The sequence below is a fragment of the Micromys minutus genome (genome assembly GCF_963924665.1).
Source record: "Micromys minutus genome assembly, chromosome: 1".
In the NCBI taxonomy this organism is placed as follows: domain Eukaryota; kingdom Metazoa; phylum Chordata; class Mammalia; order Rodentia; family Muridae; genus Micromys; species Micromys minutus.
In genome coordinates, this window is record NC_137969.1 from 166,130,044 (window position 1) to 166,147,467 (window position 17,424).

General features: G+C 40.2%; 1 protein-coding gene across 5 annotated transcripts in view; it reads left to right on the top strand.

The window, feature by feature from the left end:
* NBAS (NBAS subunit of NRZ tethering complex) overlaps positions 1 to 17,424 on the top strand; it is a gene marked incomplete at its 5' end in the record, with an annotated part of 273,478 nt that overhangs the window by 101,500 nt on the left and 154,554 nt on the right. For all 5 annotated transcript variants that reach the window (XM_080914068.1, XM_080914069.1, XM_080914070.1 and 2 more), the window contains 4 exons: positions 2,195 to 2,297; positions 4,398 to 4,627; positions 9,366 to 9,478; positions 11,891 to 12,004. In XM_080914068.1, the coding sequence (XP_080770194.1) occupies positions 2,195 to 2,297; positions 4,398 to 4,627; positions 9,366 to 9,478; positions 11,891 to 12,004 (560 nt within the window). The remainder of the gene's footprint in view (positions 1 to 2,194; positions 2,298 to 4,397; positions 4,628 to 9,365; positions 9,479 to 11,890; positions 12,005 to 17,424) is intronic.

Here is a 17,424-nt window from a genome sequence, read left to right on the forward strand (position 1 = left end):
TCCAGAGAGGGGAGCCTATAAATCAAATGAAAACACTGAACTTCATGCAGGTTATTGAGCTCATTTGTGTGTTAGGAGCATCTCACATGTCTGTAGCTACCCAAAGTTACCCATTTCTCATGATTCTGCGAATTGGGCTTTGAGTAAAGAATGTTTAATTCAGCAGCATTATGCATTCATAACACAAATTCATGACTGTGGGTGAAACTGTTGGCAAACCTTCCTTCCTTGCTGCAGAAGAATCTGTAGCTTGGGAAACAGACAATGGGTGGTTTTTCATCATGGGATTGTGAAGCCCTCACTGGCCTTGCGGAGCCGCTCAGTTTGATAAATTGCCTCTGCGTATAGTGTAGAATGCTGTGCTCTGAGCGTGATAGCCATCAACTCCTTCAGAGCAGCTATGATTCTTTGGTTCTGGACTGTTGACGTTTCCTTATAGAAGGAGAGAAGAGGAGAACCATCGGATCATTTCCTCCTACACTTTCCAGTCAGCTGGATAGAATTCTGCTCTGATTTCTTGTGGACTCCTAGTCTGGAGACACTAGAGTTTATATCCCATGGAAGGTTAATAGATTTGTCTGACTTTTTCATTTGTTTGTTGTTTGTTTGTTTTTTACAATCTGGGGGAAAATGAGACTTTCCCAGGGTATGGCTGCTTTTGGGTCAACTATGTGCCTGTAAGTAACCCCAATAAATTTGTCAATGAAGCTCTTTAGGGCGGGAAGTATGTTTATGTCTCACCATGGAATTTCTTTCTTTTTTTGTGGTAGTTGTACAAATGTCTATTATAATCCATTACACAAATAGAAATAACATAACACATTCCTCATTTCTTCAAGGCTGAAGTTACATAGGAAGGCGTTTTTGTATTATTTTGTGTTTTTATTCTCAGAAAAAGATTCCTTCTCTAAGTGTTCTGTCCAGTGGGCGACCAGTGAATGGATGTTGGAACCAGATGCCCTCCTTTGTCACTTCCAGGATTGTGACCATTAGCTGATCAGTATAGCGAATGCAGGGTGCAGACAGAAGGATTAAGCTTGGTCTAGGGATCAGTAATGACATTTCTCTCCTGTGGTACATTGGTTGCCCAGCCAGTGTGTCTAAAGGAGGCATTGACGGTCTACCGCTGCTATGCAGTGCCAGCCAAGGTGTGCCAAGCCCAAGGGATCAGGAGTGGGCCTGAGTACAATGCGCTCAACAACCTGGACAGACTAAACCAAACACTGTCTGGACTGGACTTGAATGCTTTGGTCTTTCTTGAGTACTTTGAAGGCTTTCTGGCCTCCCCTTTGAGGGGATCTTAAAAACTGTGTCTTAGGAGTTAGAAAAGATTGCTGTCTTTTTCGGAGTCTGAAGTTTCTTCCTAAAGCAGATGGCAGTGCAGTAATTACTCTGAGGCTCTAGCATATTGTCCCTGGGCTGCCATCTGAGAAGGGAACTCCTGAAGGTCACTGTTTATTGCTTATGAACTTTGCTCCCTGGAATTCCACATAAAGACCACGTAAAGCAAGGAATCTCAGCCTGTGGGTCTCAACCCTTTAGGAAGTCACATATCAGATATCCTTCACATCACATATTTATATTATGATTCATAATAGTAGCAAAATTACAGTTATGAAATAGCGACAGAATTAATTTCACTACAACATGAAGAACTGTATTGAAGAGTCACAGCATCAGGAAGGTAGAGATTAAAGCTAAGTCTCCAGCCGTAGTGCTGATGGTACACTGTTTCTGTGTGCCAAACTGGATTTCCCAGTGCTTTAAGGTTGCTTCCTGTGTCTTAATGTTCAGGTGAAATTTCAAAAGACCCTGGGTAGCAAGGCCTGGTGGCTCTTGTCTATAATCCCTGCATGCTAGAGTCTAGGGTAGCATAATCAAGAGTAACTGGAGCTCTATGTGGATTCAAGGCCAGTTCAGTTTCCCCCCCAAAATTCTCAAACTAGACAAAAGTGCCTAGACAACAAAAAGAAGACCTGTGCGGAGTGCGGCGATAGTGGCGTTTGAAACTTGTGCCTGTCTGGCTTTCTACTTCACTTTGCTGGATTTTTTTCTCTCTCCATAGGAAACCTGTTTACATTTTCTTGTAAATGAAATTTCGTGCTATGGACTATTTGAGGGTCGATGTGTGTTGGACGGTGGAACCTGGAGGGCTCTGGGGTGAGCTTTTATGTTTGTTTCTGTGTTTCCCCAGGCAGCCTTTCGCCGGCGAGTCGCAGTGGAGAATGCTGCTGCAGGACATGCTGACCATGCAGCAGCAGGTGTACACGTGCCTCGATCCCAGTGCTTGCTATGAGGTAACTCCGGCTCTAAAATGCTGCCTTTCAGTTTGATTGCTGTGTTTTGCCACAGTGGAGAGACTGTAAGATGTACTGTATGCAGTAGGTTAACCGCTGATGATGGATTAGCTCTCCATCCTGTCTTCCTCACTCTGCTGAATGGTAGCAGGCCTCTCCTCGATCCCTGCTCATATCTTCTGCTTTACATTCACTCAGACATGACGGTCTCCTGCATACCACCTGCTGCTCATTCCACACCACTCTGTAGGCAGAGGAAGCCGCAGCCCAGCCTTCGAGGTCGTTCCTTCCTTTGGCACTCCCCAGTGTTCTGCATGTTTCAGTTGCCCCATCAAATGGGCTGTGTCTACCCTTTCTGTGACTGTGCGCACCATTCCCTCTGCCTGGAATAGTCTCTTCTCTTACTTGGCAAACTCTTGATAAATCCTCATGGCTGGCTGACGACCTGCTAGCTGCTCATAACTTGCCTCCTCTGTAGCTTTTCTTTAATGTAGAGTTGTGTGCAGATGGGTTCCTTGGCTTTTGGTCTTGAGATTCTAGGTAGGCATTTTACTATTATATCTTTCAATATCTCTCTGATGAGAAAGCATTAGAAAGCATTTATAGCTCCTGAAAAGGTTATAGAAGACAGTAATATAGACTTGACAAAACGAAAGCCTAAATTTCACCGTTTAACATATACTGTATCACCTGATTTTGGCTGTTAAATCTTGTTGCCCTTGGAAATAGTTTGAAAGCACAGTGACAAAACTTAGAACATGGTAGACAGACATGCAGCCTATTGAATAGTGAAGATTGCTCATTTTGGCAGGACTGTACAGTTCAGGCTGAGTAACTTGCAGCTCTTTTTCAGTCTTGGCCCTGGAGCTCTATGGCTTTCTTGAATGAAGCATTGAAAGTTTATTTGGCTTGTGCTCATGTGTGCAGTTTCACCTGCCAGACACTAGGTGAGGAGGGCTGCCCGTCATTATGTGCTTTGGGTCACAACCTGTATGAAATAGACACTCTTGTCATATGGAGTGAGCTCTCTTAGCAGACATCACAATAAAGGCTTGTTTCATGTTACCCCTTTCCGGGAGAGTGGATGGTGAGGTAAGACCACAGAGGCGGGTGCTCTTCACATGGAGCGAGAAGCAGCTCTTCTCCCTGATGTTGTTCTCATCAGTTTCCTCATGGTCTTATCCTCCATGAATGTGGGGAGAGAATGTTTGTCACATCAGTTGTTTAGGCTTTGGGCTCACATTAATATTTTCCTTGCACAAGTAATCTTAAGAAACTAATTCTAAATGAATCAGGGACATTAGTATAACCAATTCTTGCAAGGTACGGTCCATCAGTGTTTATAAATTTTATTAAAATACATCTTAATAGACAAGTTGGAAAGCCCTCGGTGCTCCATGGTGTAGTTTTAATGTTTATATGTAAGTTTGTGTTTATAGTGTGACTCATTCCTAAGTGTGAACTCAGATGGGGCTGAGGGAACAGCTTAATAAGCCAGAACTTGCCCACTGCACACACACTCAGATTTGACTCACGCTCCCTATGGGTGGAGACCATGACTTCCTCTGCTGTAAGTAATTAGGAATTATGTGTATCAGGTTGTAGTCAGACATCTGCTATAGTAATCAGAATGGGTCCAGTTGAGAGCCGGGCAGCATGTCTAATAGTTGACTAGTGGGGTTTCTTTATTGCTTATCTATTTATATGTAGTCCAGCCTAGCCTAGGCTCAGCTATCCAGGCTGAATTCCTCAGGTACTGGGATTACAGGTGTGAGCCTTCACAGCCAGTGTCAATTCTGGGTTTAAATGAATGAATGTTACATAGCTTAATCTTTATTGTAATGCCTTAGCATGATTTATTTGTTTCACCCAGTAAAATTTCTGTATTAGGTAAAATTTTCTTTTATTGAGGTGGAATTCGTAGAACAGCTACTTCAACATAGATAGTGCGTGCATACTTAACAAACACATGATGCTGTGCAATCTCTAGTTCTAGGGTAGATATAATTTTGATTTATTTCTTTTGGATTTCAGAGTCCTTCTTTTCTTGATATGAACCTCCATTCTTTATCAGTAACTCTGGGTTTTTCTTTTTCTCAGATATTCACGGAAAGTCTTCTATGCTCCAGTCGTCTGGAAAACATCCACCTTGCAGGGCAGATGATGCAGTGCAGTGCCTGTTCGGACAGTCTTCCAGCTGCCGTGGCCCAGAAAGGGAAGCTCCAGCACAGGGTCAGCTATGAGAGCAGCATTGACTTGGTTTTGGCTGCCAGCAGAGAGTACTTCAACTCTTCCACCAACCTCACTGACAGCTGCATGGATTTGGCCAGGTAGGTCATCTGTGTTCCGGGTGCTGGGTGCCGGTCCAAATGCAGGTTATGTACACTGATGTGGTGACACTGTGTACCGATCTACTATAAGGATGCAAGCAGTGGGTTATTAAATACCCGAATTCTTCCCCTTCCCCCTATTGGCATTCCTTTGGCCGAGTAATTTTGCTCATTATCTGGAAGCCTCTTCCTTTTTTGTTAGTAGATGTTCATAGGTTCACCAATAAATTCAAGTTCTGAAATGTCAGTATTGTGGGAGTGTTTATCTCCTTTGTATAGATCTACTCCAAAGTCAGTTCCATGGAGACATTTTTAGATTTGTAAATTTAGTTCTTTTTTTGGCATATAATTAGTTCATTCCTCTTAGTTAACATGAGAAACAAGGTGTATTTCTGAGTTTTTGTAACCTAAAAACATTGCATCAATCTTGGGGGAAATTTATGAATTGAAATTAATATTTATAAAGTAGATCTTTATAAAACTCAGAGTCCAATAAAATTCATTTCCAAATATATATTACCTCTGAATGTTAAGTACTTCAGAAAAGCCTTTTGTATTAGTTCTTTATTATTCTACTCTTATAAAAAAAATCCTGAGGTTTTACCCTCAAGCTTTGTAGGAGGTTTAAGAACAGAAAAGATCATAGAAGAGGACCTTCCTCCTATGGCAAGGCAGGAAGCTGGCAGGAAGCAACAGTCTTTAGAGTTGTAGGCTCTGCCTCTTAGTGCTCTTGTCATTGGTTCCCAGTCAACCTGCCTAATGCTGCAACCATTTAATACAGTTTCTCATGCTGTGGTATCCCCAACCATAAAATTATTTTGTTGCTACTTCATAACTATAATTTTGCTACTGTTATGAATTTTAATACAAATATCAGACATGCAGCCTCTGCAAAAAGTTTCTTTCACTTTCAAAAATATCAAAACCCACAGATTGACAACCACTGGTTTAGATAGTGCCTTTCTAGGTGTATCAGTCAGGGTTCTCTAGAGTCATAGAACTTATGGGTTGTCTCTTTATAGTAAGGGGATTTGTTGTTGACTTACAGTCTGTAGTCCAGCTCCTCAACAATGGTCACAGCAGCTGTGAAGTCCAAGGTTCTAGCAGATGCTCAGTCCCACAAGGCAGGCAGGCAAAGAATCAGAGCCTTTCTTCTTCCAATGTCCTTATGTAGGTCTCCAATAGAAGGTGTGTCCCAGCACACCTGGATCTGGGACTTGCTTTGTCCCAGATGACCTTGAGCTCAGAGATCTCTTTGCCTTGTGGTCCTAAGAGTCATAGCCTCTGTGCCTCAAGATCAGGACCACAGGTGAGTGTCTCAATTTTGGATTGTGGTTCATTCCAGATATAGTGTAGTTGACAGCCAGAAATAGGCACTGCAGTAGAGAACAAGCTTTTAAGTCATGAACATAGAGAGACATGCGCACACACCAAAGCAAATTACTTCACAAGTTTCACTCTTTGTAAGCAGTGCCTCAGGCATGGTTCTCTTTGCACTTCTCTGCTATTTGACCCTTACTGTGACTCTGCTGAGCACCCTCAGTGTCACCCTTTGGAAAACCCCATCTGCTCTGGTTTTCTTGAGTTCTCCCTTTCAGACCATACTGAGCTCCCCCCACCTTCATTCTAGAAACACATTTTAAAACTTGCTTCCTATTATGAGGACAATTGGCTGTATTTCTGACTTGAGCACTTCTTGTAACATCTAAAACATTGTTTCTTGGTCAAAAGAACAAGAAAAGCTGAGAACCTCCATAGTATCTTGTGACCCTTACTTTCCAACTCTGTACCCCAAATTTACCCCAATTGTCTGTAAGAAATGTCTGCACTTTATTTCATTAAATTTTTTTCTCTTTATTTTAAGATGGTAAGATACTTCAAGCTTAATCATTTGAATATATCTTACTTTGTAAATCATATGTAATTTTATAAAATGAAGGCATACATTTTTGCTATGATGTTTGTATATTGATGTATGTGAGGGTGTGAATAGAAGCATCAATGTGTGTTTCACAGTGTTGAACGATTGCACTGATTTGTTTGTCCTCCTTCTGTGTGAATTTGGTTGGTTTCAGTTCCCCACTTTTCAGGGCCAAGTACTAGACTAGTGAAGTGTGAAGGTAACAGTCTTAGGAACCCAGGTCCTGTGTATCCACCCTGTCCCAGTGCACAGCCCTTCAGCACTGGCTCCTGTTGGAAGTAGACGTGAGAGGTGTGGAGAGCCTCCACGTGTGCCTTTGTGTGTGTGTGTGTGTGTGTGTGTATGTGTGTGTGTGTGTGTGAAGGTGCAGCTGTCAGTGTGCACGTGTAGCCAAATGATAACTTCTTTCTCTAGCGATCACCATCCTAGTCCTTGAAGACATCGTTCACTGAACCTAGGCCTGACAGTTTTTGGCAATGCTGACAACAGCCAGCAGGTCCCAGTGAATTTCATGCTGACTCCCTCTAGTGCCTGGTCTCTTCCAGCAGTAGGGTCACAGTGTCATGTACCCCTGCACAGCCTTTCATGCAAATGCTGGGGATCCCGTACTCATGCCTGCACAGCAAGCACTCACACGGAGTGGGTCAGCTCCCCTTTATCTCTCCCTGAGTATCCCTTTTCTCTATTGTGATCCAAGTGTGTTTGTAAGTGCGCAGAACTGTGGCTGTTATGAAGGCAGTGCAGAGTAATTGGTGGGTAACAATTTTATGAAAGTTAATGTTACCAGATGGTTCCAGTTTGTTTCCTGTTAGCACACTAGACACTCAAGTGCCCTTTCAGTAAGCATAATAGGAACTACTTGGACTTGTTTTGAAACCTATTTCTAGCTCTAAATTTCACTTTACCACTGATGGTAGTGTTCATCTTTTTATAGTTGATTCTTAGGGCTGGTTTCTGTTTTTTATAAAAGGAATTGAAGAGTTTAGGAGATTATCAGTAAAGCACCTGAGTTTTTATCTCTAATATCCATGGAAAAGAAGCATACGGGATGGGATGGAGGAACCACACAGGCAGATCTCGGGCATTCTCTGGCCATCCAGTTCAGGTTTGATGAGAAAAGCTGTCTCAAAATCACTGAGGTAGAGCACAGCTGAGACGGGTAGTTGATGTCAGCCTCCCATGCACACATGTGAGCAACAAATAGGCACACTCCTCTCTGTCACACAGGAGCATTCGGGCTTGCTTGTTTTTGCTTAGCCTCATTGCCCAGGTGTAACTTCTCATATCATTTTCTCTATCTTAAAGAGACTGTGTATGTGCATGTGCATAGGGATGCTCATGGAGGCCAGAAGTGGTTGTCTGATCCCCTAGGTTGTGAGAACCTCATGGGTACTGGGAACTAGACTCCAGTTCTCTGCAAGAACAGTAAGAGTTCTTAGCTGCAGTCAGCTCACCAGCTCTGTCTACCTATCTATCCATCCATCCATCCACACATACATTTTATGCTATCTTTAGAAAGACTAATTGTCATAACAATAAAAATTCTTATATGCTTTGGTATTTCCTATTTACCCTTTCAAGTTCATTTGCAAGTTGTTTCAGTTGTGATGGCTATTCTAGTTTATTTTCCCTGTAAGGTTTGCTAGTTGCTTCAACTCTAGCAAGGGTAAAAAGCAACTCTTTTCCCTAGTGCTATCTTATGTTAGAATTAGTTTTTTTTCTTTCCTCACACTGTTATTGAACTTGACAGAGTTCTTTAAAGTAGTTAGCAAATCTTTTTCTTTCTCTCTGGGGATACTATTTTTATTTCAACTGCTAGAAATATCAAGTAGAATAGCCTTTGAAATCTAGGATGTGTTTGACCTGTAGCTTTTAGGCTGGTGTTTCTCAGATGAATATAAAGTCCTCTTGTGCTTTCACTGCCTCTCTTTATATCTTAGAAGTATCCACTTTGACTTTCATATGATCCATTATTGCACTAGATCCATATGTGTGTGTATATATATATATATATATTGTGGCCTGTGAGTCCCAAGATATATGTGTTTACCATGATATTGTGTATAGAAAATATCTCTTCCATTCCTATTTATTAATTAGCTTTTCCTTAGTGATTCAAAAGATGTCTGTGTGGGATAGTTTTATATCAACTTGACATAAGCTGGAGCCAGTAGAGAGAAGGAAGTCTCACTTAAGAAAATGTCGCCAGATTATAGATCCTGTAGGGCATTTTCTTAGTAATTGATAAATGGTGGAGCCACTCCTGGACTAGTGGTCCTGGGTTCTATAAGAAGTCAGGCTGATCAAGCCATGGGGAGCAAGCAAGTAGGTAACACCCCTCCACTGCCTCTGCATCAGCTCCTGCCTCAAGGTTCTCAAACTGGCCTGGCTTCCTTCAATGATGGAGTATGATATGGAAGTGTAAGCCAAATAAACCCTTTCCTTCCAGGGTTCTTTTTGGTCCTGGTGTTTGATTACAGCAATAGAAACCCTAACTAAGACAATATCCAAAGAAGACAAAGGATGTAAATTGTTAGTCTCCTTAACTTTACTCCTGATTTGTTTTTAAAATTAACTTGTGTGTCTTCAAAATGGTTAATTAAGTGTTATCTTCTACTTTAAAAATAACTTGTTGCTGTGTACACATAAATTTTTGCTTGTATTCTATATTGAATATTTTTTATCTGGTAATATGCAGATTAGCTTCATTAGTTTTATTTTTTAATTTTAAAATTTATTTTTTTCTGGATAAAATATATTATTATTAAATGACATGACGTGAATGAATTTATGATAGTGCTTTTCAAAATTTTATAGGTGCTGCTTACAGCTCATAACAGACAGGCCAGCCGCCATTCAGGAGGAACTAGACCTCATCCAAGCCCTGGAGTATCTTGAAGAATTTGGGGTGAAGATCCTTCCTTTGCAAGGTACACCTTCTGCTTGCTGTTTCATTATTAACTTTATGACAAGCAGTACTCCTTATTTTCTTGGAAGGAAAGAGTAATGTTAATAATCTAAATTCATTAGTAATAGATTCTGGTTTTTTTTTTTTTTTTTTTGCAGTGAAGTTTCAAGTAAAATTATTTTGTTAGGAATTAAAATATCTTGTTTATAACCTTTAAAGAAATATTAAGAACAATGCACAGAAATGAAATTTTCCTTAGATTCTCAGAGGACTTCCTTTTATGCATATTAAGTAGGCATTCTAACCCAAGTACCTAAATTATGTGGCAGAAAAGGAGCCATTAAACATATCACTAAAAATTATTCACATGTGTTAAGTGTCATCAGAATGTATTCACCAGCATTTGATGGGGATGTGATGGCGAAGAGGCAGGCGCAAGGATTGATTCACAAGGCATTTCTACGTTCAAAAGCTGGAATGGCGATGCCGAGAAGATGCAGTAAAAGAATAAAAGCAACTCAGGGAGCTGTGAGGACTTGGTGAACAGGCAAACAGGCTGCTGTTCAGCAGACAGAAGTAACAGTTATGGCAAATAGTACAGAGTTCCAGTCAGATCTCTCTCTCCACACACACACACACACACACACACACACACACACACACACACGGTCACTGAATTTGTAGTGAAGTAAGCTTCTGACAGCCTCCATGGTGCATCACACATTTTTGTGTATTTTACTCAGAAATAAGTCAGGTTGCTAGGATTGATATTTAATAATATGAATATAAGAGTTGAATATAAAGTACCTCTCTAGTTATTAAGATAATGATCACTTTATGTACTTTAATTTCATAGATTATTAACTAACTACCCTCTCCCCCATGCTTGACTTAACAGTTACAAGAGAACATTCTTACGTAGAACTTAATTGCTACTACTGTCTTCATGTTGCTCAAGTTCTTTTGCGGGAATGTAACATTGAAGCCGTTGGTCACATGGTTGTCCTGTAACAGTGTGGGGCTGGTGCATTACAGCATTGTACACCAGTGTTTCCCCTGCCCAGTGCTGCCACCCTGCAGTACAGTTTCTCATGGGTGCTGCCCCTACCATAAACTTAGTTTTGTTGCTACTTCCTAACTGTAATTTTACTACTGTTATGAACCCGAATGTGCATATCTGATATGAGTATTGTCCCATGGCTTGTCTCAGGCACTTTACACTGTGAAGGTGGTATACTGCAACATTCCAGCCTTTAGCTGACCATGGATTCTCAGTTTCTTCACATGCAGGGCTCCAGGCCTCTAAGTGAAGAAGGTGGTTGTCTGAGGACCGCTGTCTTCTTTGCTTACCTCTGGAAGTGGTTGGGAAATGCAACTGAATTCACTTCATTAGTGTTTTTTGATGTTTCCTTTTCCTAAAAGAAAAAAAAAAAAAAAAAAGGAACAGAGCCTCAGTTCTTTGTGGAACTAGTGGCCTGGTTCCTTGTGTCTTGGTCCCCTGTACTGTTAGCATTGAATGATTGAATGAACTATACTAAGAATTTACAATGGACTTAGGAATAAAGATGAAAGTTACAGACAAAATTTAAGAAGTTGAGATAAATTCAGGACCTACCTCTTTTTCATTGATCCTTATTGAAGTATTCTAAGCTCTCTGTACCCCACTTTCTTTCCATGATGATAATAACCTATTTGTAAGCATTGGCTTGTGCCTGAGACACAGTTCTCTGTTTTATATACCTGCTGTTACAGTTGTCATAGTTACTGCAAACCAATTGCCTAGGCAATACCATCTTCCTTGACATCGATACTCTGAGGAAGAACCACTTACCCCAGGGGCATGCTTGATGTCCTTTGACCTTTTCCTTTTTAAATGTTCTTTGCTCTATGATATGAACTGCTTGAATGCTAGTTTACGTGGGGGCACTGGACTTAGCCATGGGAGAATTGGAACATGGTGTACTCGTGAACCTCCTGCTCACCAGCCTCCGATGAGGTTGAGTTAAAATGTGGCTTTTTGAAGCCAGATTTAATGCCACATGCCTGTAAATTCAGCACTCAGGAGGCTGGCAGAAAAATTCTTATGTAACCAGGCAATCAAAACTACTTAGTGAGAACCTGTCTACACACACACACACACACACACACACACAAACACACACACACACACACACACACACACACACACACACACACACACACATATTTATTTTGAATTTAGACTGGCCTTGGGGAGATGAGTTCTTATCTCTTATATAGTCCAGGCTGTACTCAAATGTATGATCCTCCCGCCTTAGCAGCAGCCCTGTTGTGTTGCAAGGGTATGCTACTGTAGGCAGTCTGAGAATAAGAATTTTATTTTGTCCCTTTACATGTGAACATTCATGACAACATTTTTGTGTCTTCATGAAGTTCTTCAATGTCTGTTTTATAGTACGCTTGTGTTCTGACCGAATCAGCCTCATCAAGGAGTGTGTTTCCCAGTCCCCCACATGCTACAAACAGTCAGCCAAACTTCTAGGTCTTGCTGAGTTGCTGAGAGTTGCAGGTAAGTTGTTTGAAAGCTAAACTCCTGTGCCATTTTTCATATCAGCCTATGTAAGCATCAGGGTTTGTTTAATGGTGCCAGAAGAACATTATTTTGACCAAGAAGTAATGTTGTCTAGGATTCTTTGAATGTTATAAAAGTATGTGTTTGTGCTGAAGTTTCGGGAAAACCAAATTCCTTTTCTCCTGAAGAGTCACAGTGGTGGTCATCTTTCCGATTTATAAAAGAAATTCATGAGCACCAATGTTGAACATGTTACATACCAGTTTGAAATAGGAGCTTTATGTTTAAGGAAAGTCTTCGACTCCACATTTACTGGTCTATTAACCACAGTGGTCCTATGTGCCCAAATGTCTTAGTGACAGTTTTATATTTTTATTTTTGATATTATCAGCTTCTATGAGAATGATTATTGGGTATTTTGTTTCATAAAAAGTGGTTTGAATTTGTTGCAGTTGACAGCATGTGATGGTTTCAAACTCTACATTTCTAGCCATTACAAAATCATTATATTTACTAGACACATAGGTTAATATTTTGATCTTCCAATAAATAGAACTGTTAATACCTCTATTTCTAGGAAACGTGTCACTTTTCCACCTAAAAAAGAAAAAAGCGTAAATCAGAGTTACGGACTTGTAAAATCCTTGGGACCACACCTCATTTCGAGGCATTGTGGGCCACTTGGAAGACACTAGAGTGTAGACTCAGAAAACTGGTTTGATCCTCATATCGTGCATGTGCCTGTGTGTGTGTGTGCTATACATTTGTAAGCTGTGTTTGTCCAGTTGTCACATGTAGGAGACAGGAAAGCTATTTCCTTTTGTTATCCATAGTTTAATAATAAGAGCCCCAACTGGATGCATGCCCAGTAAAGTTCTTTGAACATGAAGAGTGGAATCTGTGAGGACTCAGCTTTTACAGGTGGCCCTAAGATCAGTGGCTTGTTTTGTTCTTATATATAACTGAAACGACCTGGCAACCTTCATTCAGTTCTCCTGGGAGAGCATCCTTCCCGAGGACATAGTAACAGCATGTAGAGATGCTCTGTATGTGAATTCCCTTCTTCATTGTAGCAACGTTTGTTCTAAAAGGTCATCTCACCTTGGTTATACCCTACTTTCCAAACTTTCATGTAGTATCTGTATTTGATATTACAACTTGGAGCGGTATTTATTATTAAGGCATATGGAGTTTGTTCAACATATTTATACTGTGAGCCATGTGCCTTTATATAGAAGTAGCTAGACGGTATCTAATTTACTGACATTTCCATCTTAGCCAAGCACTTATTCCCTTGTTATGGCCTTTGCAGGTTGAGGTGTGACGGTCAAAGTAGTATGTTAAAGGGATGGCTCCTGTCATGAGTGCAGCACCACACGGCAATGCCAAATTCCATCATGCTGCTGAAACCTGCATGCAAGCAAAACTCATAAATTTCTCATTTCTGGAATGTTTTACTGGATAGTTTTGGATTTCACTTAACTATAGGTAACTTCTAAAGTAACAAAGGCTAGTTCACTGTCATGGGTAGAGAGCTACTCCCTCTCCTACAAGGCAAGAAGCATATAACTATCCATAGACATGTTACACTGTACTTGAGTACACACATCTGTCTGTTGCAGTACAAATGCTATTTAGACACAGCATCTGAATGGACAATCTTGTTATATACCCCATGCTGTGCTCTCATTCAGATCTTCCTTCCTTATCCTACCAAATGCCAAATGCTCAATGACACTGGAGCATCACACCCACCTATGAGTTGTTTGTAGCTCCCCATCCGCCCACACACTCCTGTCTATTCTTTCAAGAATCTATGTGTTTCACCACATTTTCTAGGCATCAGTTCTTGAAGGCCTGTTCTCGACTGTATGAAGTTTTGAATTACCTGCTCAGGTTTTAACTTTCAGCTAAATATCTCTGAACTTCATTATTGCTATTTGACCCTTCTTCACATAAAAGTTATTAAAAACAATTATTTCAAGTTTGTTCTTTAATATTTATTCCTGATCCTTTTTTGTATGTGCCTTATAGGCAGTGAGGAGACTCTCACATAGCTGAGTTTTTAGCTGGGCACTTTACTCAATACCTTCTCCTTTGGTATTTTGTTTCTTCTCTTTTTGATGTTGTGTGATGATGTTCAGTGGCTCCTGTGTATTCCAACTCATTCATAACACGTTGCCAGGTATAGCTGTTCTCAAAGAAACCACCCAATATAGGGTTTATTGATGTTATATTATAGAAGAGAAATCAATGCATAAAGGTATGGAACATATAAAGGCATTGGAACATCAGGGAAGCTCAGACAGGAGGGTTGTGAGTTGGAGGCTAGTGTTGCCTACATAGTGAGACTATTGTCTGTTTAAAAAAATGGTATAAAAAGAGAGAGAATAGGCAAGATTCCTTGCTTTCTTTATTACTCATGCTTCTATGGAAGAGGAAAGCATGTATAGCCTGAGAGCAGGTTCTTTGTACAGGGTTGGCTTCTGCTACCATGAGGTATATTAATTGAGTATGAAATTAACATGGCAGTCTGAGGCAATTAGGAGCTTGTGTTTCCACACATATAGTGTAAGACTCTTGTGCACAGGAACCTTTTAGCCCTTCACTCCAACCACTCCCATGTGGGAGTTGTTCTCTGTAACTCCATAAGCATCTCAATATTTTTCAGGGTTTGCCCTTTTACTTAGCTTTTAGGGGCTTGCACATTGTCTTCAAGCATGAGATTAGTGTTTAGAGCCTCGCCAAGACAAGAGAAAACATACAATGGCTCTTTTCCTTTGTGTATATTGTACATAAATGCAAACATTTCGGGAGTATTGGGTAAGAAATGAGTTTTATATTAAATATGGTATGTGCATTTACTCATATGTGTAGGTGTCATTAGTCATGATGTAGATCTCAGAAAAGCAAAAAGGATTACATTCCAGTTCAACAAAGTTCACCTGGGTCTAGGCTTCAAGGCAAGACTGTGGCAGGGTCTCTGTGTCAATGGACTGGGTGTTTCCCAGATGGTGCTTTGTTCACTTGTTAGGGCTCTCCATGTATGTTGTTAAATTTGCACTTGTTTTCTCTTTTAGTTAAACTGTCTTTCTGCAGGGATTTGTGTCAAAAAAGAATTATTACATGTAGAGGGAAGATTGTGCTTCCTTTTCTAAATGTAATAGATCATGATATTATTTAGTACCAAGATAATTCTGCATCAATTTATAGTGTGTTAAAATACATGTTATCCAATATTAAAATAAGTCTGTATTAATTTATAATTATATTTAAAGTCAAACAAAAACGTCATGTAATTTAGCTCTTTTAGGGGTACGGTGGGGTGAAACTAGGTTGTAACAGTGCTTTTGACACTTTTATTATTTAGTAAAATATATAATTGAGGTTTTCATAATGACTCTGGCTTGGCCCATACTAACTTCCAGGTTATCCTTACAGTAATAGTTTGTACGCAGTTGAAGTGAGCTTAAGATTTTTAAAATAATAGAACATTTTAATTAATTAATAATTATTAAGATAATAGAAAAAAATCCTTGCCATTCTTGATACACCTATATCTGCACTGCTGAGATAAAATTTCTAAAAAGGTCTTAATGGTTACCAAAATTTTGATGGAGACTATGCCAAACTGTTGCTTTAGGTTTGGAGTTATGGAACGGAGGTTTTTGTTGTAGGAAGTTAACGGACTTCTTAAAAACTAAATGGAGACAATTAAAAATTTAATAAGTTCATTTCAGCATTGTGAATCAGGCAGAATCAAACCTGGACTAATTCAGGTCCCACAGAATAAAAGAGGAAGGCCTTTGTAAGGTGTATAAGAAAGTAGACAAAAATAGAAAAAATATTGGTTGAAATAGAAATATCCTAGTTAGATGTTAATGGGCAGCTCTGATTCCTGGCATTGATTAGTAGAGTTCTAGACCAGAGACTCCACTCTGAGGATACCTATATATGAGGTCTGGCCACCTGTTCACAGACCAAACATGGTAATGGTTTAAAAAGAATGGAAAGGCATTTTACTCGTTATAGTTAACTTGATGCTCTCAGGAGGACTGATGATGTTAGTTCTGTATCCAGGGAAACACTCAGAGCCTCTAGGGTATACAGAGGGACAAGAACCCTCCACAGAAAGCACGTGCTCAGTCGTGTCAGGCTCTGGCCTGGTTGATCATTGTATTCTCACTGATCCAAGTGGGCTTTATCTCCACACCACAGTCACTGCTGCTTGGGGATAGAGCCAACTTCCTCCCACCAGTGCCTTATGCATTAGACTTGTTTCTGGAACTCAAGACGTTGACGTTCATTATGCTTTTAGGTACTTACTAGACATTTGCAGGCCCACAAAAGAGTCAATGCTTTTAGCAAAAAACCTGTCACTAAGTCCTGTGAGTTTTACTTGGTGGGTAGAGGTAGTGGTCTGAGATTGTCTCAGCTAAATATTTCATGTTCTAACATGCTTTGTAGTCAGATGTTTCTCTTTCATATTTATTTTAAATATAAGAAATGTGTCATACTTTTTTGATTTTTTATTGGATATATTTTATTTATATTTCAAATATTCTCCCCTTTCCAGGTTTCCCCTTCATAAAACCCCTATCCCATTCCCCCTCCCTGTACTTCTATGAGGGTCTTCCCCCAACCACCTACCCACCTATGCCCTCCCTTCTCCCAACCCTGACATTCCTCTACACTAGGAAATAAATCATTTGCAGGACCAAGGGCTTCTCTTCCTATTGATGCCCTACAAGGCCATCCTCTGCTACCTATGCAGCTGGAGCCATGGGTCCACCTATGTGTACTCTTTGGATAGTGATTTAGTCCCTGGGAGCTCTGATTGGTTGGCATTGTTGTTCTTATGCGGTTACTAACCCCTTCAGCTCCTTCAATACTTTCTTTAACTCCTCCATTTGGGACCCAGTTCTCAGTTCAATGGTTGGCTATGATCATCCGCCTCTGTATTTGTCATGCTCTGGCAGAGCCTCTCAGGAGACAGCTTTATCAGGCTCCTATCAGCATGTATTTCTTGGTATCAGCAGTATTTTCTGGGTTTGGTGGCTGTATATGAGCTAGATCTCCAAGTGGGACAGTCTCTGGATGGCTGTTGCTTTAGTCTCTGCTTCAAATTTTGTTTTTGTATTTCCTCCTGAGAATATTTTTGTTTACCCTTCTAAGAAGGACTGAAGTCTTTCTTCTTCTTGAGCTTTATGTGATTTGTGAACTGTATCTTAGTAATCTGAACTTTTGGGCTAATATCCACTTGTCAGTGAGTGCATACCATGTGTGATCATTTGTTATTGGGTTACACACTCAGAATGATATTTTCTAGTTCCATCCATTTGCTTAAGAATTTCATTAAGTCATTGTTTTTAATAGCTGAGTAGTACCCCATTGTGTAAATGTACCATATTTTCTGT